Source organism: Gordionus sp. m RMFG-2023, chromosome 5 (genome assembly GCF_954871325.1).
Source record: "Gordionus sp. m RMFG-2023 chromosome 5, tfGorSpeb1-WG-v2, whole genome shotgun sequence".
In the NCBI taxonomy this organism is placed as follows: domain Eukaryota; kingdom Metazoa; phylum Nematomorpha; class Gordioida; order Chordodea; family Parachordodidae; genus Gordionus; species Gordionus sp. m RMFG-2023.
The window spans coordinates 24,623,353-24,645,034 of NC_088779.1; the positions used below are offsets into that span (position 1 = coordinate 24,623,353).

The 21,682-nt window shown below is 28.5% G+C and overlaps 2 protein-coding genes across 2 annotated transcripts; one reads left to right on the top strand and one right to left on the bottom strand.

The window, feature by feature from the left end:
* Positions 1 to 1,170: 1,170 nt before the first annotated feature.
* Positions 1,171 to 2,634, top strand: LOC135929675 (uncharacterized). Its single transcript, XM_065466362.1, has one exon. It carries the CDS (start codon positions 1,218 to 1,220, stop codon positions 2,613 to 2,615), a length of 1,398 nt encoding a protein of 465 aa, XP_065322434.1. The 5' UTR covers positions 1,171 to 1,217; the 3' UTR covers positions 2,616 to 2,634.
* A 3,023-nt stretch (positions 2,635 to 5,657) lies between these two features.
* LOC135929585 (palmitoyl-protein thioesterase 1-like) lies at positions 5,658 to 9,727 on the bottom strand. Its single transcript, XM_065466240.1, has 8 exons — positions 9,589 to 9,727; positions 9,439 to 9,548; positions 9,363 to 9,401; positions 9,226 to 9,314; positions 9,110 to 9,180; positions 7,130 to 7,320; positions 6,637 to 6,807; positions 5,658 to 6,004 (listed from the first exon to the last, which is right to left on the bottom strand). Exons 1-8 carry the CDS (start codon positions 9,680 to 9,682, stop codon positions 5,870 to 5,872), a joined length of 900 nt encoding a protein of 299 aa, XP_065322312.1. The 5' UTR covers positions 9,683 to 9,727; the 3' UTR covers positions 5,658 to 5,869.
* Between the last annotated feature and the right edge of the window lie 11,955 nt (positions 9,728 to 21,682).

Genomic DNA, 21,682 nt, shown 5'->3' on the forward strand with positions numbered 1-21,682 from the left:
TCATAAAATATATTGATTAAATTATAACTTTAAAAAAGGAACCGATTTTTAATTTTTTTAAAAATCATGGTTATTATAGCTTAGAGGGTGGATATTTATGCATAGCTTTCCATAATCTTTAATTCCCGCATATGTAGAGTAACTACTTTATGAATTTCAGACAATCTTCGCCATTAAATCTTGTATGTTAATCAATATGCTGGAAAACTCTAAATAAAAACGAAAAGTTAAGTGTGGTTAAAAAGTATATAGCAAAATTGGCTGATGCACAGTATAGATACTGCATACGTGGGAATGTATTCGGTCAAATGATTTTCTACATTTCGTTCAGTAAATAATTTAAAATTAAGTGCTTCCAAATCATCGTAGATCCCATATTTAAATTCGACATGTATATAATATATCAAATTATAGCGTATTTATAAAAAAAATATACTAGGATTAGATATAAAATTATGGCGGCTTATTTTAGGTCAAATTTTATTTTGGAAAAATTATATGGGGGATATAGCATTGTTAAATGACTCGATTTTTATAAACTGCTAACCCGATATTTTAGCCAAAATATTACGCATGCCTGGAGATTTTGCTCATAGATGGTAGAAAGGTTTGGACATCTATTAACGAAATAATGAGTGTTGCGTAATCTTTATGTCTAAAATTTTAGGTTAGTCATTTATAGCCGTTTAACAACACTAAGGGGATATTACAAAAATATAATAAATAAATTCAAACATGAGGAATCAACGCTTTAAAGACTATTTAAATTAACCATATTAAATTTGCAAAATAAACGTAAAGAACATTCCAAAATCGGATATGCCACTAAAAAACAGTGAAGACTTTTATGGGTAAAACAATTTGTTGGACATATAAAAATAAATATCTTCAAAGAAAATAGAGAGACGGTAGTTGGATCAATAATCTCATATTTTTTGTTTTGGAAAATTTTCTTTGTTCGGTCGTTAATATTTAATTTTCCACTAAAGTTGATCGCGTTATCAGATTCTTAGAATGAATCCAGCAAAAAATTAAGATATATTTGTTTCATTAATCTCTCCTCAAGAATTGCATGGATTTATGCTACGTAAAACCCATGTCGATAACTAGCCCATACTCTTATTTAGATGTAGTTTAAATAAAAGGAAATTACATAGGGGAAACGTGATCCTTTAGATTGTGGGTCTTACAGAGCTATTAAACTCTTGGAACATGCAATGAAAGTATTTGAGAGAGTGTTAGAAAAGCGGATAAGGGAACAAATCAAAATTGATGAAATGCAGTTTGGTTTTACATCGGGAAAAGGCACGACAGATGCAATTTTTGTGGTGAGACAAATTCAGGAGAAGTATCTTGCGAAGGAAAAGAAACTCTATTATGCGTTTGTTGATTTGGAGAAAGCATTTGATAGGGTGCCGCGTGAGATTACAAGATGGGCCTTGAGAAAATCCGGTGTGGAGGAATGGTTAGTTACCGCAGTGATGGCAATGTATGTTGGAGCACAAACAGCAGTACGGACGGATTATGGTGATAGTGACAGCTTTGAGGTGAAGGTAGGACTTCATCAAGGATCCGTGCTGAGTCCATTATTATTTATCTTAGTAATGGATGTGGTGGCTAAAGAAATGCGTGAAGGACTTCCCTGGGAGCTATTATATGCAGATGACCTTGTATTAATGGCAAACAGTGAGGGAGAATTGAGGGATAAAGTTAGTAAATGGAAGATGACTATGGAAGCAAAGGGCCTGAAAATGAATGCATCAAAAACAAAGGTGATGATTGGTGGGGAAAATCTAAAGATAGAAGAATCAGGTAAGTGGCCTTGTGGTGTATGTGGGAAAGGAGTTGCTAGAAATTCTATCCAATGCACCAGATGCCAGAAATGGGTACATAAAAGATGTAGTGGGAAAAAAGGCAGTTTGATGTTAGAAAGAATGACCTTTATTTGTAAAACATGCATGAAAGGGATACATAATAATGATAACCTAAAAAATGGTGGTCTGGATATTGGCAATGGGTTAACCCTAGAAAAAGTGGATAAGTTTTGTTATTTAGGTGATATGCTAAACGCAGATGGTGGTGTAGATTCTGCTGTTGTTGCAAGGATCAGACAAGCTTGGAAGAAGTTCAGAGAGATGTCGTCTATTCTTACAAATAAAAAAGTTTCTCTGAAATTAAAGGGGAAAGTTTACGTAAGCTGCGTGAGGAGTTGTTTAGTTTATGGCGGTGAAACATGGGCAATGAAAGCAATTCACGAAGCCAAATTAGAAAGAACAGAGATGAGGATGGTTAGATGGATGTGTGGGGTATCTCTGAGAGAGAGAAAAACTAGCAAGGAATTGCGAGCAAGATTAGGTATAGAAATGATTGGTATGGTAATGCGACGAAATAGACTAAGATGGTTTGGGCATGTGGAACTTATGACAAGAGATGACTGGGTAAAGAGATGCACAATGATGGAAGTAGGAGGATCAAGACCTAGAGGAAGACCCAAGATGACGTGGACAAATGTGATAGCGGCGGATATGAGAAGCTTGAATCTTACAAGTATTGATGCTCAGGACCGTCAAAAATGGAAAAGAAAAATCAGAGGGAAAACTGGCCTACCCGGGTAAACCTGGAAATCGCCATAAAACGGAGAGAAGAAGAAGACATTCGCCCGATGTTCACTAGCGGTGTTAGTATATATTAGTTTTGGACGAAGGCCTGATGCTAGTGAATATTATTTCAAAAGTATACTGCTAAATTTTAAAATTAGTGAAGAAAATAAGATTTGTGTAAAAAAAATGCATAGTGAAAGGGCCATGGTTTTATTTAAAGAAATATACATATATGTCGCCTAAAATAATATTTAAATGTGGAACTAATTTACCGACCATGTTAATTATAACTAGCGCCTACATGACATAAAATTTATTTTAGGTAAACCCCCCTCAAAAACTCATATCTACATCTATCACCTTAGCGGGGATAATCCTTACCTACTAATAGTGTTGATAAAAAGTTGAGTTTTTAGACTCTAATCTCGAGTTTTTATGGTAAAATATGACTTAAAATTTAGCCGCTCAACGAGGCCCATGAATTGATACAAATTTATTTTGATTTGATATTATTAATGCTCCACGAGCAAAATATTTAAAAAATATTGCGCCAACTCATACGGCACATTGAGCCGTTCAATTTAGTGAGTTTTATAACTCAAAACATATTTAGGCTAAATCGATTAACATTATCTATTAATTGGGAGTTATTTCATATATTATCGGTTATCTACTAAAAACTGTCAAAAATTGTTAATGTGGAAGAATTTATTTTTAGAATATTAATTTAATTAAAAAACGTGGGGTGTATTATTTGACATGAATTTAAATTGAATGTCTCCCACCCTTATAACTTTTAAAAAATTTCAGAAATAAATATATTTCGTAAATTACTATCATTTTATTGTATGCAATATTTTGATTTGGTCAATGTTTAGTAATCTATGTATGTATATTAAATAGTTCTATAATAAAAGTATTCAACAAATTTTACAGGAATATATTTTGCATCTTTAATTTGTAACTCCCCAATAAACCGAAGCAAACTGTTTTTTGTAGACATCGCATATATCCCTATAGCAGAATAAAACCTTGTACTATTTTTCTATTAATATATCACATACTCAGTTTATGCCTATTTATTATGACTTTATTAAGCCGGTGCCTATATGTATTGTTGTTAAACTGCTCGATTTAACCGATTTTAGCCTCGAAATTTCGTTAACAGAAGTCCAAACCTTTCTGACATCTATGAGATTTCCAAGCCTGCATAATATTTTTTGGCTAAATTATTGGGTTAGACGCTTCTAAAAATCGAGTAGTTACATCACTAACTAAATGTAGTCATGTTAAAAAGGTAGGAGTAGACATAGTATTTTATGATAATACTTTGACATGTTTGGAATAAATATATTGAATACCTATGAATGATTTTTTACCTTAACTATACACAGTGAACTTAAAAAATTTAAATATTCCATATTTTTATTTATATATAATGTACACAAATCAAATATATTTTTAAAAAAATCATAATTTAGAAAAGTTTAAAAATATTAAATTTAATCAGATGTGTTATTAATTTTAATACTCGTTCCATAATTATAATATTTATCGCAAAATTTTAAATCAATTTCGTATTTATTTTATCAGTATTTAAACTGTGAATACAACTTGCCAAATGCAAATCTACTATAACGATTAATATTTTCATCATATCTATATTATTTATCTATTTTGAATTTTGGTTTAAGACGCCTTTTTTAAATCGGTCGGGTTTTTTTTCCGCAAGGAGCCACCAAATATTTAATTACTATCTCTTAAAAAAAACTTAATTACAGAATTTATATACTTATAATTACATAGAGGATCTACATCTGTCAATTATTCTTGACGCGCAAGGCCAGGGATGCGAACCCGGCAAAATTTTAGCCCCGGGTTCGGTTTGGGTTCGGTTTGGGTTCGGTTTATGGAAATATTTTTGAACCCGGGTTTGGTTCCGGGTTCAGCTCGGGTTTAAGAATTTTCGAATTGATATTAAAATACTAGACATAAATTTGGTATAAAAATAAATTTTTTATTTTATTTATAGGCAAAATACATTTAAAAATACAAAACAGTCATAAACCTTGAAATAAAAGAGTTAAAGAGGTTAAATTTTAAAGAGCAATGATTTCATAGAATTAAAAAACAGATATATAAATTTAATTTCAGTTATAATATACACTTTATTAATATATATTAAAAATTAATCTGAACAAAAAATAAATCAATATAATAATTTTTACTTTGACTTGTTCATTCCTTTAATTAGTAATCTTTGAGACTAAGTTAAAAATTAAAAATAAATGGCGTGAATGTATTTAATTGCTTTAAATTTATTTAACACTCCAATAGGAATCTTTGAAAAAATCTCAATTAAATTATTAATATTTGTATTTACAATTATACAAATATCTTAATATATGATTTTAAACAATACACTGAACCCGCTTGAACCCGGGTTCATAAAAATTCCTGGGTTCGGTTTGGGGTTGTAAAAATTTTATAAATGGGGTTCAGGTTCGGTTCGGGTTCAGATTTTTTTATCAAAAACCCGGGTTTACTTCTCCGGGTTCAGGTTCGGTTCAAATTCCTGTGCAAGGCTATAGTAAACACAAAGGAAGGAACATGATATGATCTGGTTTAAAGAATAAATGTTTTATTCATCAATATTAAACATGATAAGATGACTTAATATTTTGCCCTTGTTTGTTAAATTTTGTGATTTTTACAAATATTTGATATTAAAATCTAACAGCAATGCAATATAATAACCAAACTTAAAAATTTATATTAGGAAAAATTAAGCGTACTCATTCTGAATTTAAATAAGACTAGGGTTAAAAATGAATTATTTAAGGTTTAAAAATAATTGACATCTTCAAATTTCATCTTCCTTTTTAACCTATTTTGCGAGATATGTAAAGTAAAATATCCTCCGCGTATTAGAAATGCAAGAAATTTTCCACAATATTTTAATCATTTTTGCTAATTGATTATAAAATTGTTGAATAATATTTGTATTTTCTTCTTCTATGTTCACAAAAAAATAATTGTTAATTTTTATTTTAAATAGAGATCATTGCCTCGTAGAGATTACATAATATAAATACATTGCCAAATCAATTAAATATATTATTTAAAAACCAAATAAATTAATTGCATTGTTAAAAATAAATAAATATATAATATAAATATTAAAAATGGTTAAATGTTATATCATTAATTCAGAAATTGTGATAAAAATATCTTTGTGGTTTTAAATATGCCCATTTGTAATTGTTATATTATATTGCAACATTGAGGTATGTCGAAATAATGGCCTGTTCAAACCATCTGACGTCGAAACGCAAATGATCATCGGGATAGGATAATAGATCTAACTTTTGATTATCTTGCATTTCCTTCAACCCTAACAGATCCTAAGAATATATATATAAAATAGAATATATGGTGCTGCAGGTCTAGACTGGTTTTGGGATGAAAAATAACTAGATTCCATTTGGTGGGCCTTAATCAGTCCAGGTTGATATTAAAATTACATACTATAAAAATTAACTGTAAAGGCCTTCTTTCAAGTCAATCATGCTTCCTGATTTCTTTCTTTCCATCAATTTTGTATAATAATAGGCCAACTAATTATATTATCTAATTGATATAATTCTAAAAAAATTTCTTTATATCGGCCAGGCTTAGATTTTTAATTTTGAGTCTGGCCCAAATTTTCAAGATCATCATATTATTTTATGTCCAGTTCCGGGCAGGGTTTACTAGCCCAGCCGGCAAATCTCTGAATATTATATACATACCTAACCATTCGATGAAACTTCAAAAAAAGAGTAGACAGACAGCCCCTGATTAGTTAAGAGGTAATGGTTAAAAAAAATCGAGTAAGTCTACAGGCATGTGCCGGACAAAATCTGGCTAATATTGAGACAAGTGGGTTAATTTTCCTATGTTTCCTTTAAGGTTGAGTTGAATTTTCAAATGGCTAAAAATTGATTACCCCATTAAGCCAGTGAAAGTGTTAATTTAAAAAAAATATATATTAAACCTTCTGATATAAGTCGGTTTGATTCATATTCATCAATATCGTGTTGGATCCAGGTTTATAAAAACCGAACCATTCGGACTCCCTAGGAATGACTATGCTATCCTTTAGAAACTTGATCAAGACTAGTTTGTTTAATTTCATAAGATTAGCTTTGTAAGAGGGATTGAATGACTATTTTTTTGTATATAATAATAAGACTCATTACCATATGCAAACAGTTTCAGTAAATAGTTTATACAAAGAAATGATTTTAAGCAATAAATATAAGCCCATTTTTTTAAAAAATATATAATATTAGTTCTCCATATAATGTGCTTTTAATGAAATCAATCACATGATAAAAATAAATTATTTATACAAATTTAAAAATCATGAAATTTATATACACTTTCCCCAGTCCTATTCGTGAAATCCTCTTACTTACAAAAAATAACTTTCCAGTAAGGTGAGTATTTACTGACACCAAGAAATAAACATATCAAATCAAATTTACCCTTTCTTGGTTAATATCCCCCAAAAATGATGAATTCGCTTTATACAGAGTCTCATTCATGGGATCATGCCAAAATTGAGATTGTACCAAATGTTTCTGGACGTATTCCCTGTAAGCCATAGTATTCAGGATGTATCTTACTTTGTCGCACAGCGACTTTATACCAGGGCATCTTGGAAGACCATAAACACCTTTATTATTTGATTTATAAATAAGTTAATAACTTCTTATTTAAATCAAAATTAAATATTATATTATATAATCAAACAGGGAATTAGTAGCATCAATGGGGTTTGAAAATAAGTGATAACATATAAGATTAGAAAAAAGCTTATTCAACTATTATTCCCTGAAAATGCTTTTAGCCAAATAGCTGTAGTCAATAGGAAATAGCTATATCTAAAATAACCATAACAGAGAGTAAAGATTAGAATAAATATAACTTGATAGCCATAGTATATAAATAACAAGTTTTTTTGGGTTAATTAAAAAAACAGTAAGCCATATTCAACATGGCAGGAATTAAGCCGGCTTACAAATTTGTTGCTAAATTAAAAGCCTTTCTTTAGTTTGTAAAAATAAAATAATTAAAACTTTATAAGAATAAAATCAGGTAAAATATTTTGTTTTTGGCATGTTACCAATGAGTTATAAAATAATAAGTTCAGTAAACATGTTTAATTTTTAAAAGTTGTTTTAAGTCTAGTCTAATTAACAGTAACATTAACATAAAAAAACAGTTTAAATAATCACAAAATAATGTCCTAAAATGACAGATAGTTGAAAAATATTCATACATATTTTTATTGTTAGTTATATTATGAAAATGAAAAAAAAATTAACAAAGTAATTCTTATTTTCAGTTTGAAATGCTTTTCATAATAAAATATATTCCCAGAATTTTTCATTGATCATTTTTTGAGGGGAGATGACAAAATATTTTTTTTATATTGGCTTTTCTATTTTTTTTATAGATTATTTTACTGAATTTTAATATTTTTTTATCTATTAAAAGTGGGCTTCATCTATATAAATTTTTTGGAAACATATTCCAGGTAGAATACCAACCCTATAAATCAGATAATTTTTGCTTTAAAATTGGTGTATTTTTTAGTTTATATGGAAAATATATATAAATTAAGAATATTTAAAAAGCTTTTGGAAAATTGTCTGAAATTAACAGTGCAGGTACTCTATATTAGTGATCTGAATTGGGCCTAATTTTTCAAGCCCAGCCTGGCACAAAATTTTTTTAAAAAAGTTTTGCCGGCCCAGCCCGAATAAAAATTTCTTTTAAAATAGTTTTGCCGCCCCAGCCCGAACCCGAAATTTTTTTTAAAAAAAATTTACCGACCTGGCCCAAATTTATTTAAATATAGAATTAATTTTTATAATTACTCATAATAAAAGACATATGTTATATGTCGTTTAGTTTCAATAAATAAAATCAAATATTTTTATTTTATAAAAGATTCAATATAAAATTGATAAATTTAGATATATTTTTAAAATAAAATTCAAGGTCCAACATGACACAGCCCAAATTTTTTTAAAAAATATTAGGCCTGACCTGGCCCGAATTTGATTATTTTAAATAGAATTAGGCCCGAGCCTTGGGCCAGGCTGGACTCAGGCCGGGTACAGGCTGAGCCTAACTTTGCAGATCTCTACTCTATATGTTGTAGTACATTTCCAGTCAATCACAACTTTCATACTTTAAAATAACCCTTATTAAGCAATGTAAAATTGAAGGATTCCAAATTCCAATGAGCTCCATATCACAATACAACATAGTGCACGCCTCTACTCATAGGTCCTACAAAAATCAGGCTTTTTTGACATGAAATGGCTTATTATACTTATTTCTTAAAAAAATTTGAATCAGATTTGTGTAATTAAAAAAAACAATAATAGATTGGATTGGTCAAAAAATATTGGATTGAACCAAAGTAAGACATTATTTTAAATAAATCCATCAACCTTGATGTTGACCACCCAATGAAATAAGATTGTGCATAGGTGGCTGTGGACATCTTTGCGCCAATCCCCTCCTTAAATGTAATATTTAGAAATGAAAATTTATGAAGATTGCTTACAAAAATTGACCACCCTGAGAAAATCCTATGGCATTATAACCTTTGTTGTAGCGTGAATCATTTTTAAGTTTATCACAGACAATTTTAATCTTAAAGAGAACATATATACTTGCACATATGGAATATAAAAAAAATACTTGTTCATTCACATCAAGAAAATATCCATCTTCCATGTCCTTAAAATTTGCATATATTTAAATAAATAAAATATACTTCTATGAAACTTTGGCCCATTTTGACTGAGTATATATGCACATCATTCAGTTTATTTTTAAGTATCTTAATTATAAATCCTAATGTTAATGGATTACAACATGTATCACCTAAAATAAAATAGAAATCCAGTTCAGTAATTTTAATTACCCATTCCATGCCATAATACAATGGGCATTATATTATGACTCCATATCAATGGAAGTGGCACATAACAAAATAGTAATAATAATAGCATTTTCATGAATATTTTAATTTTATCTTAAAACATCGAAAAAGTTGACAATCAGCTGACATGTAAAACTTAAAGAACAATATCATTGCGTTATACGTGGTATATAGCGCTTTGGCCCTCTGACATTGAAAGTTCAACAGAACTATGCTAGGAACTAATTTAATTTGGGTGAAAAGTAAAATATGAGGAGCCCTCTACATGTTTGTAGGCAAATCGCAAGTACTTGTACAAGCAACAAAATGTTGCTTAAGTTTATAGGCTTTAAAAAAGAGTGGGGCTAAACGCCTATACTTAAAAACTACAGTATATTTTAATTACTCTAAGGGTGGGGGTAGTGGATAATTTTAAGTTTAAGATTTCTTGTGTGAATTCTAGTTGATTACAAATCAATTTTGAGAAGATTTTTTGTAATTGATTACTTTATATATATTGAAGGATTTATTGATTACCATGAAAAATTAAGAATTTAATAGATCGCATCCCTTGAATTCTATAATTTTATTATAATTTGTCTTAGTTTGTAACATTTTCTAGAGATTTGATAATAATATTGTTTGTTATATGATGAGCGAGTTTTTGGGTTGTGAGCTTTCATTTGAAGTATCTCTTTTTGATACGAATAACTTTTTGATCTATCCCAGTGGTGTAGCTAGGAATTTTCCTTAGAGGGGGTCCATACATATAAAAGTTGGGGGCTTCGCCCCCAGACCCCCTTTAACGGGCCTTCGGCCCTTTTGCCCGGCCATGCATCAATAATATGTTATTTTAATTTAGTATATTATTCTCAATGACTTTATAATAATACTATCCAGAATAATTTCAATAGTAATATAATATCCTTCCACAAACATCTAAACCAGAAAATTATATTGATATAAAATCACTTTTAAGTCTTTTGAACGTATAATCTAAAAAAAAATTTGCTCTGGGAGGGGTCCAAACCCGAAAACCACCCTCGTAGCTACGCCACTGATCTATCCCTTACAGTTATTTAGTTTTATAAATTGTTTCATATTTAATTCCATCACATCTTTAATAGTTTTACAGTTTTATAGTACACCATAGCGCTTTGTATTTTGTGTACTGTTTCCCTTTGTATGTATAAAGCCATGTTATTACATCATATACTAGATTGTGCTCAGAATTATTTACTATGTGGGCTGGAAACTGAATTCGGCTTTAATGTTTATTGGCATATTATTTGCCGTTTTCCAAAGATTGGTATTGTTATAATTGTTGCTTTTCTTTATTTTATTGAATATATTTTTTATTTATTATTGTTTTTTATGCATAATAATTTAGCCGTGTACCAACGGCCCAAGTATTTGAATTTGAATTGTATAATTTGTAAGACTCAGCATGAGTCATGATATTCTATTTTAGATAATTATTTATTTTGTTTTTAGATATGCCGATTAGGCAATACATGATCATTATTTATTTCATTTTATTTTAATAAAAAATTATTTTCGGACGTTTGATAAAAAAAAATAATTCTCCGCGGACAACCAATAGTTTGGTGCTGTGACCGATCAAGATATATGTTATTCTTATATTTGTATTTGTTTAGGTTAAAAAAACTTAACGTTTGTTAAGAGCACAATGGGTTAGCTGTGATAGTTGTTCTTAAAGTCACAGAGGAAGTTCTGCGTAGTAAAATAGTTGTTGTTAAAGGTACAGGTGAAGTTCTGTGGAGTGAAATATGTTGTTAAAGGCACAGGGGAATTCTGCGGTATAAAATTGTTGTTAAAGGTACAATGGAATACTGTGGCTGAGTTAAGAGTTTAAATAAGCACAGTTGGTTTGGATATACTATTGCGTTGTTTAAGTTTTAATTTTTGATAGTGCCGTTTTGTTTAACACCACAAGTAGTTAAAATATTTTTAGTTAAGTTAATTATTAATTTTTTATAGACATTGTTTTAGGTAAATTGTTTTTATTGAGAACATTTTGTATAGACTTAATTAATTATATAGCAAATTTTTTTTAAAATTATTTTAATTATTTTGTTAGTTAAATGAAGGGTTTTAAATTAACTAAATATGTGGAGGTACAATGTAATATACTAAGGGCAATGGTAGAAGAGAGCGCCGAAATAGGATTATTCGAATACGAGGGCGGACGTTATAGATTGAAGGACACAACGGGCAGGAGGTAAGTTTGGAAGAGTAACCTGGTTAACGGTGCAGAAGTTAATGCAGGGGTGTATAAGTATTATAAACTTGCGAATCGGTGAGGATAGGATAGAATCGAAGGCATAGGGAATCGACACGGTCGTTTGCTGCGAAAGGCTAGAGGAATAGAATAAGTGTTATAGATGTGGGATAAGTTGGCAGAGCGTTGTAGAATGAAAGGATGTTAAATGTTTTGAGTATGGCCACAATGGTGATAGTTCAACATTTTGTCCTGGTGAGTATAACAGTATAGGGTGGCGGTGAGAATGGCCCATGGTGTTTGAGGAGCCGGTTGACGATTATGAGTGTGGGGCAGCGTCTACATGAGCGGGAGGGGTAGGAACAGTTTGCATCTTATTTTTTTGAGAGGGTAGGAGGTAAGCTGCTTTATTGGGGGTAGGATAAATTTTTTGGGGGGTTATCTAATTTTGAGATGAAATAGGACAAAATTTATTGCTGTAAAAATTATACTTTTATTATAGTATTATTATAATACAATTCATCGACCAAATCTATATATTGCAAACAATCATACACATTGTTTTCCAAATAAACTATCCTTTTAAATGTAATTTAAAAGGTTTAGATATTTTAGCAAGCTCATAATGCCATAATAACTAATTCATTGTAAATAATGGAAGTTTTAATTGAATTTATTATCTAAAAAATAAATTATTTATAATCACAAAATATAGATAGTTGGTAGTAGATATAGATTAATTTAAGTTACCCTTTATAAATTCTTTGAAAAGAGTATCAATAAATAAGGTAAAAAATAATAATATTTTTTAGGGGGGTAGGCAAAGGTTTTTGAAGGGGGTCTGTATCCAGTGAAAATCCTGTCATGTAGACGCTGGTGTGGGATATTGGTGGTTTGTTGGAGAAAATGGCCAATGTGGTTTTGGGGCCGATTGATAAAAACTCCTCAATGTGTTTTGGGAGGCCGGTTGAGAAAAATTGCCTGAGTTGAAAAAATGGCTCAATGTGATTTGGGGAGGGAGGATCAGAAAATGAATATGTTAGGCTATATCAGATTTCCAAATGACGGAATGGGGGTTCGACACTGGCCAGATGAAGAGAATAGAACCAGGTTAGATGAGGCAAGTGGGGAACATAGGTGAAAGAACAGTGAATGACCCAGAGATTTTTTTTTCAAGGTCATCTAAAAACCAACGGGTTTTTCTCATCAAGATGGGCTATGTATTTTTTAAAAAGTTTTAAATATTTATATAATTATATACTTTAGTAAATTTTAAATCTTATCTTATTTGCACTTATTTTATGTATTTTATTTGAAGAGTATTTTTTTAGAAACTTAACGAGATCTGAGACTCGGGTAAGGAAAGAAAATAAAATTATATATTCAAAAACTTGTATCGAAATATATTGTTTTTGGGGGGCAGTGGGAAAAGGAGATAAATTTGGGGGTTTATAAGAGTTTTTTATTTAAGTAATATATAAAATGAATTAAGGTAAGTTTAATTTATATATATATATACATAGAAAGCAATAAAGAAGTGTGTAAATTTTTTTAGTTAATATTAATAATCATTATTTGTAATAAATATACCGGTAAAACGTGAATAAATATTTATAAAGGCCCTTTAAAAATGAATAAGAACTTGGATCAGATTTTTATTATGATAACTGCGAGAAAAAAAAAATAGAGAATTTTTGTGTAGAAAGAAAAAATATTTATATATTGTAACAAAATTTTTTGTTTAAATAATTTTTTTTTTGTAATTGGGGAAAAATATGCATGTAGTAAAGCGATAAGATGAATAAGGTAGCGACTTACGATAGGGGGGTGCTGAGATTGGAAAGGAAGCGGGAATAGTTGTTTTATAATTGTTCTAATATTTCTTCTTTGCAACTACCTTTTTTATCAAGAGTGACCCCTATGTACTTCATTTTGCTTACTAATTTATTGCGTTAGCTCCAACCATAAAATTTTAGAGCGCTGCAGCTTGGGGAGGGGAGAATAACTGTTTTGTTAAAATTTATCATAGTTTAACTCTATGACTTAAGGTTTATATTAGATATAGTAAGTTTTTGGTTTCTTCTATATTTTTGGTTCACAATGATGTCATCTGCTTATGATATTATTCTATTTTCTGAAATATTGACTCGTTTAACCCTATGATCGGTCGCACCTAATACTTCTTTTATGATTTTATTTATTATGATATTAAACAAAAGTGGCGATAGAGTGTAACCTTGTTTTACACTTTTTTTCTGAAGAAAGGGGATGTTTTATTATTGATTTTGAAGCAAACTAATAGTTTGGATAGTGATTTTGTACAATGTGAATGTTCACAGTGATTTTTTAAAATGTGAATGTCTACTCTTTAGAAAAGGCAGATAAGCTAAAATGGCGTCCAATATGGCCCCTACAGTTTGAAGCGAGAGAATTTAAACGTGATATTAAGCGCCTAGCCCTAAGCCTCATACAAATAACTGAGTTATAAATAACAGAATTTGCAAATTTGCAAAGGGTACATTTTCCTTTTCTCCCTGTTGCCTAAGCCTAGGCACAAGGACTAGGATATGGGATCATTATAGCCATCACACCTGAAACGAATGGAACATAAATATATATACTATTGTAATATAATTGCGTAATATGTAAGGGCAGTTTTTATATAATTGGGTGCTAAGCCAATTAAGGGTTGCTTGTTGTTATTTAGATAAAAAATTAAATTTAGAATATATTGTTTCTTTAATTCCATTTTATTGTTCAATACAATATAAGTATAGAATAATATTGTTTTTTTTATATTTAATTCCAGGTATTTTATTGTTCGATAAAAAATACATATAGCAGGAGATTTTTTTATAAAGTAATTTCCATGTATTTTATTATTATTTTCTGGATGAGATCATCAACCTGTCATCCCTTTGTTTAAAAAAATGTTCATTTTTTATTTTACAAAAGTATATATTCGTTCTTTTGAAGATTTTTACGAAAAGATTTACTATTTTTCGTCAACGATTTTTTTTACATTGAAAAAAGAAATAAAAGGTGATATAATATGAATATCGTCATTAGCGCAAATTTGAAAAAAAATATTCATTCATGTTGAAAATAATTATATTATAATTCTAAAGTATATGTAATTACCTTTAATCCAGTTACCTTGAATATAAAAAATGATAAAAGATTAAGGAGATTTTTCAGGTAAAAAACAAACGAACTAAAAAAAATATATATTCTAAATATTTTATTTATGCCATCTATTAGATAAAATTCAAATACCAGAGTTGTTGAAGCAGCTAGAAACAAGTATCTCGAGCAAAAAGTCGTACCTAGATAAACTTTTTATAAAAGTATATGTATCTAGATACTATTTTATAGGTATCTGATCTGTTTTTTTATATTCTTTTACATTTTGATATACTTTTATTTAACGCTTTTTTATTTTAAAAATTAAATATTTGAATATAAAATTCATTTTATCTCATATGAACATATAATTTAAATAAATATATATTAAAAAATATTAGGACTAATATAATAAAAATATATATATATATAAATTTTTAGAACATATATAAAATATTAAAACTAATATATTAAAAAAGATTATTTTCATTAATTATTATTTTTTCCCCATTTAAAAATGTAGAATTTCAAGATTGGATATTTGAATCATGTAAATGAATATATACTTGCGTAGCCATGATGTGATTACTCTTATAGTTAAAATTTTATTAAAGTGAAATTTAAATTAATTAATAAAATATCCGCTATGAAATTCCAAAAAAAACGGGGTATATAATAAAATAAACTGATAACTTAACATTTAAATAGAAGAAACCTGAAGAAAAGTAAGTTCTTCAAGGAAATAACAAAATATTTATCGAATGAATAATGATAAGGAGATTCATGATTTGTTTTGACAATAGCTTCCAAAATTTATATCTCATCCTTTCTTATAAATGAAAATCAAAATAAGCTTACATCGTATTGCAATATTAGTAAAAGTGTATATAGTGCGGCAGAATTACTATTAAAAATTTCCTAGACAAAAAAATAGAACAGGTGTACTGCGGATAAAAAGATAAGTGACAAAAATGCCACAATTATAGAAAAAATTTAAAATGCTTAAATAGAGGGTGTTATTTAAGTATTTTATTATTTATTTTTTTATACTGTTTTACCTTTGTTGCACCCTTTTGTCCGTGGAGATTTCGTTTGCATCAATCAAACTGATACGATATGAGTTATGAAGCGGACATGCGAAAAATATTTTTAAACAACTGCCGGGGTGTCTTGGTTTAAAATATTTTACAGAGCATGGTCAGTGCTAGCTTATATTTATTTAAAAAAATTTTAACATTTTGCATTATGTATAAAAAAATAAAAATTTAATGGGTATGATTTAAATGCTATGTTAAATAATCATTTTGATGTTTTTCAATTAAAAATTCATGATCAACTTTTTAGTGTTCTAAATTAATTTATGCATTGTTTTAAATTAATTCCTATGTTTTAATTTAAAATATTCAAAACAAATTTTTAAATATGCAAAGTCCTGGATAAACATCAGATTTAACAGATTTATAGACAGACGCTACATATAAATTTATATTTTAAATTAATTTCTTTATTTTTATTTCAAATGCGTGATGCACTAGTTGTAAATATTCAGGCTTTTTAATCGATACTTTTAAAAGGATCGAAAACCAGAATCGATTTTTATAAAAGATCAAGATCACCATCCTTTCTTATTTTATAAATTTTTGAAGAAAAATTATGCTCGGTGTAAAATTAACTTACATAAAAGTAAAATAAATGTAAGTGTAAATTTATTGTGATCAGGGGCGGACTGGCCATAAGACCCGGTGGGCATTTTGCCCATGAGGCCGCGAGAAAATGTCGATTTTTGAGGCCGATCAGAGGAAAATATCAAAATAGAGGCCGATTATAAAAAAATTATTATTATGTTCACATTATTTTCTCTTATCATTTATTTATTTTTAATGATATCTCTATGATTTGAATATCACATTCCTTGAGAATTGTCATGTCGTTTATACTATATTTTAATTCAAAATATAACAATAACGTCGACCCTACACATCCTTATCAAGTTCTTATCTTTGTTTTTTTTTTCAAATGAAGCGAAAATGCTTCCGTTTGAGTAGAGTGAAAGCTAAGTTTTGATTGATTTATTATATTATATTTATTTCTTGTTCTTAATTCATGGAAATCAAATAAAATCCAGGTCGGTGAATCAGATAAATGGATGCTTGGGTGAAACAGAATAATTCATCTGGCCAATATAAGTTGAGAAGGCTGCAAAAAATAGGTGAGATAAGGTGGTGGGCACGTGAAAAGGCACTTAGATGGATATATAGTGAAGAGAGCTTGCTCACAATAACGATAAAGGCACTACAATTTATAATAGATAATAAATAATTTGAGACAAAAACTTGATAATTTAAGTAAATTTAAAACTCTAAGTACAGCTATAATATATTTGGAAATTTTTAAAATAATGGGGCCACTGTCATATCTTCAAACTAAAAAATTAGGTACTTTGTCAGCATGGAAAATGAAAGAAAATGCTAAATCTTCTGTATTATCGATTATTACATCGATTAAAAATAAAGCAATAAAATGGCTGCTAATTTAAATGAAACATTTTCATTATAGCTCCCGGAGAGTATCTGAGTACAAAATGCTCTGTAAAAAGATCGGATAGGATAAATTCTTAATTTTGTTGATCACATCTTTATTCAGAAAAGCAGCTGTTTTTTGTTTTATTTAAAATTTATAAGATCATGACATAAGGTAATGATGGTTACAAAATATGGGATATATATTATTTTTTTTCTTTTTAATTCAAAACAGGGGCTAGCTAAATGCTAAAGCACCACCTCTTTTAAAATTAAATTATCATCCATAAGCAAATTAATTAATACTTTATTTAAATAGCATTTTAAGGAATTTTATAGCTTACATTTTAAATAAATATTGTTTCCCTTGTGGTATTAGGCCATTTTATTATTAAAACTTCCTTCCTTTAGTCTCTTAAGCAAAAATAAAATAGTGAAAAATCAAAATATGATACATTATATCAAAATAAAGTTACATAAATATATTTATTGTTACCTTATAAATTTTATTTGATGATCATACACATTAAAATAATAAAAACACTTAATATACGTAACAACTTAAATATTCAAGGTAGTTCCTTAATTGTTATCTCAATAAGTAAAGATGTTAAACGGCTCGATTTTTAAAAATGGCTATCCCAATATTTTAGCAAAAAGATAATATTGAAGCCTGGTGATATAGCTCAAAGATGGTTGAAAGGTTTGGACATTTATTAACAAAATCTCGAGGCTTGCGCCATATTTTATGCTAACTGGTTAGCCGTTTTTAAAAATCGGGCCCTTTGACAACACTATCAATAAGTAAATATTTTCACTTGATCACTTAATTTTTTTAATTTAATAGATACATTTCAACCTCAATTTTATTAAGATAAGGGATTCCTATTCTTGACCAATTTTTAATTCAGTAAAAGTTACATCTATTTATAAATGATTGTACATATTAAAAAATAAACCAACAATTTAAATATTCAAAGTAGTTCCTTAATTATTAGGCATATAATCAAAATTTGAAAGATATTCCATAGACATAAACCCTGATAAAGGCCGGGTAAAAGTGGACTCATCCGCACCGATGGGGACATGGTGAAGAAGTTCCTTATAAATTATATATAAAAAAAATTATAGACACTTTTATAAAAGTAAATTAGCACCCCTTTTTCTAAAAGGCTAGCGACACCCCTGGTCCAAAAGTCGCATTCTATTCCGACTGGAAACCTAAATATACATTTTCTTAGCTTAATTGAATCAAATTTAATAATGTAGAACATTTTGATTGTTGATACAAATTTTAAAAATATTGATGATATTATTATTTAAACATTTTTTTATATTTTAACATTATAATTCTTTTACTAATGATTTTCGAAAATTTTATATTAATGGTTTTACTCCCGTCCCTGCTAATGCATAAAGTAAATTAATAAAATTCAATTTAAAGAAGCTTAAATTTCTCGATTATCCAAATATTGAATTATTTGGTGTTATTGTTTATATATTAAGACGATACGATAGGTAAAAGTGGATAGCACATTTAAAATTAAACTAAACCAAGCCTAAGCTTAAAACCGAAGACGACCATTATAATTTATTTCCCCTTGCCACCCCCCTGACTACGCTTATGATACCACCTTTGCTAACTAAGAATAGCTCTGAACCCATCTTAAGGGGGGGGGATAGTGATAGGTTCTGCCTCGAATCAATAAAAATATTTTTGAGCTTGTTATAAATGTGTTATTCCATTATCACAAATATTTTTATTTTTGCTGGGACAGCACGTTATTTAAATCTTTGATTTTTTTGTATCAGCTGTTAAAGAAATTTTGCCTAATTTAAACCTAGCCGTTAAGTATGATTATTTAATTTTATGCAATTTTATTATATATAACTCCTAATCCTGTGGTAGGGAAAATAAATATTCTATTCGCTCACTTGTAATTAGTATTGTTACACGGTTCGATTTGAGCCGATTTTTAAAAACGGCTAACTCAGTATTTTATTCAGAATAATATTACAAAAGCCTGTAGATTTCAATCATAAATGGCACAAAGGTTTAGACATCTATTAGCGAAATCTCGAGGTTTGGGCAATATTCTTCTAGCTAAGATATTGAGTTAGCCGTTTTTAAAAATAGGCTCAAATCGAGCCGTTTAACAACACTACTTGAAACTATATTTTACATGTTTTTACTTTAATTTATTAATAAAGCGGCGACAGTTTAGTTCAAGACACTCCAATAGAATCTGTAAAGAAGGTGAAGGCCAAGATCTTGATTGATACCTTGAAAGGTTAGGTACCATAAATCATAAATCCTCCCCTTTTTTACCGTACCTTTCTTTTCCCATTATCAAAAAATCCGTTGTGCAATATATTATGCTTGATTAGCATTTTTATACTGTACTTTGTAAGATGTAATGATGGGAAATTTTTAGGGTATCAGGCCTGTAGCTAGAAAATTTCAGTTGAGAAAGGCTATGTAAAATGTTTATTTAGGATCAATATTTGTTGAGGGTTACGAAGGGTATATTGGAATAATTGGTTCCCATATTATTATTAGCAGATTATTAACATTATTATTTTATTTTTTTAACGACAATATGCGTTTTGTTTGTCTTATCATTATTATGTATATCGTTTTATCTTTTAAAACCCCTTTTGAATTTAGGAGCAATATACATAGAATATGCAGAATTTGTCAAATTGGGAGCAAAAATAAAATTTTAAAAATATGCAAAAAAGGAAATTTATATCGAAAAAAATATATTTGAAGATTAACAATGCCAATTGTTAAGATAGAAATAAGTAGGGGAGACCAGTGGTAGTCGGAGCAAGGAATTTATAAATTTAGTGGATTTTATTTGAAAACCAGTAATATTTAGAAGTTCGGGTTTTGTATGTAACAGCATTCTATAATATGTATAATTGCAACATAATGTGCTTTTAAGGTCAAAATTAATTTACACGATACGAAAGTTTCTTAAAATATTAAATTTAAAAAAATAAAATTTTATATGAAGATAGCGATTTAATTAAAATATTGAGTTAGCCGTTTTTAAAAATCGGCTCAAATCGAGCCATTTAACAATATGTTTAAATATATATTTAAAAGGTATTAGTGATAGAAGCAACCTAAGTACTAGTAGATCTGAAACGGATTTAAATTGTAACGATAAGTATTTTAACAGTGAATTAATAAATTATATTTTATTTTTTTTTAAATCGTAAAAATACATGTGGATTTGATTTTATAGGTTTTAAAAAATTATAGATCGATTTTTTTCAAAGGAAATAACCAAATATCAATAATTTGTTTATATTAACGAATTTAGAATCGGCGATGAGAAAAGCAATTAAGAACAAGAGAGGTATATTCAGATGAATTACTAAGTCAACTAAAAAACCATAGAAGATCCATTATTTATAGCATTCTCCAAAATGTTTAACTCTTTTATTGTCAATGCTGTATTTTTGTTTTGTATAATTTAATTAAAAGATATTTATATTTCATCACGTGGTCATAACTATAAAAAAAGAGGAGAGGGGGTGGATTAAAATTCTCTTGATGGAAAGAATGTAGAGACGCTAGCTGATATGTATTAAGTAGTAAAGCGTCTTTCATGTATCGAAACCTAATAAAGTATCTTCAGATACTTTTACATTGTTAGGCAATTTTTCGTAATGAATTCCTCATTTGCTAATATATCAACATTGAGTTGGAATTTAGAATTAAAAACCCAATCTTTCTTCAAACTGGATTTTCAAATAATTAAAATTTTTTTAAAAAATATATTAAATACGTCTAATTTGTTTATTTATTGTAATTGTAACTAAAAAACAAATTTATCCTAGTTTTTTTAACTATTTGTGAATAACAATTTTAATTTATTTAAAAATGGTTCTAATTTCATCTTCATCAGATAAATTGCAAATTTTTTAAAAAAAATAAATCAATAAAGGCCATTGATTAAATATAATGATCGTGATTAGTTTTGTCAAAAATCTAGATTTCTATTTTTAAAAACGAAAAATATTACTTAAGCCTTTAGATTTGGTCAAAAGAATACCAAAACGGTCCTAAGCAAAATAAAAATAATTTACCGTTTTTAAAAATCGGTATTATCTAGGTTTTCGACAATGCTAATAAAAGTTATAAACATAATGTAATGAAAACTAATTATTACATATATATATATAATCCATTTTTATGAAT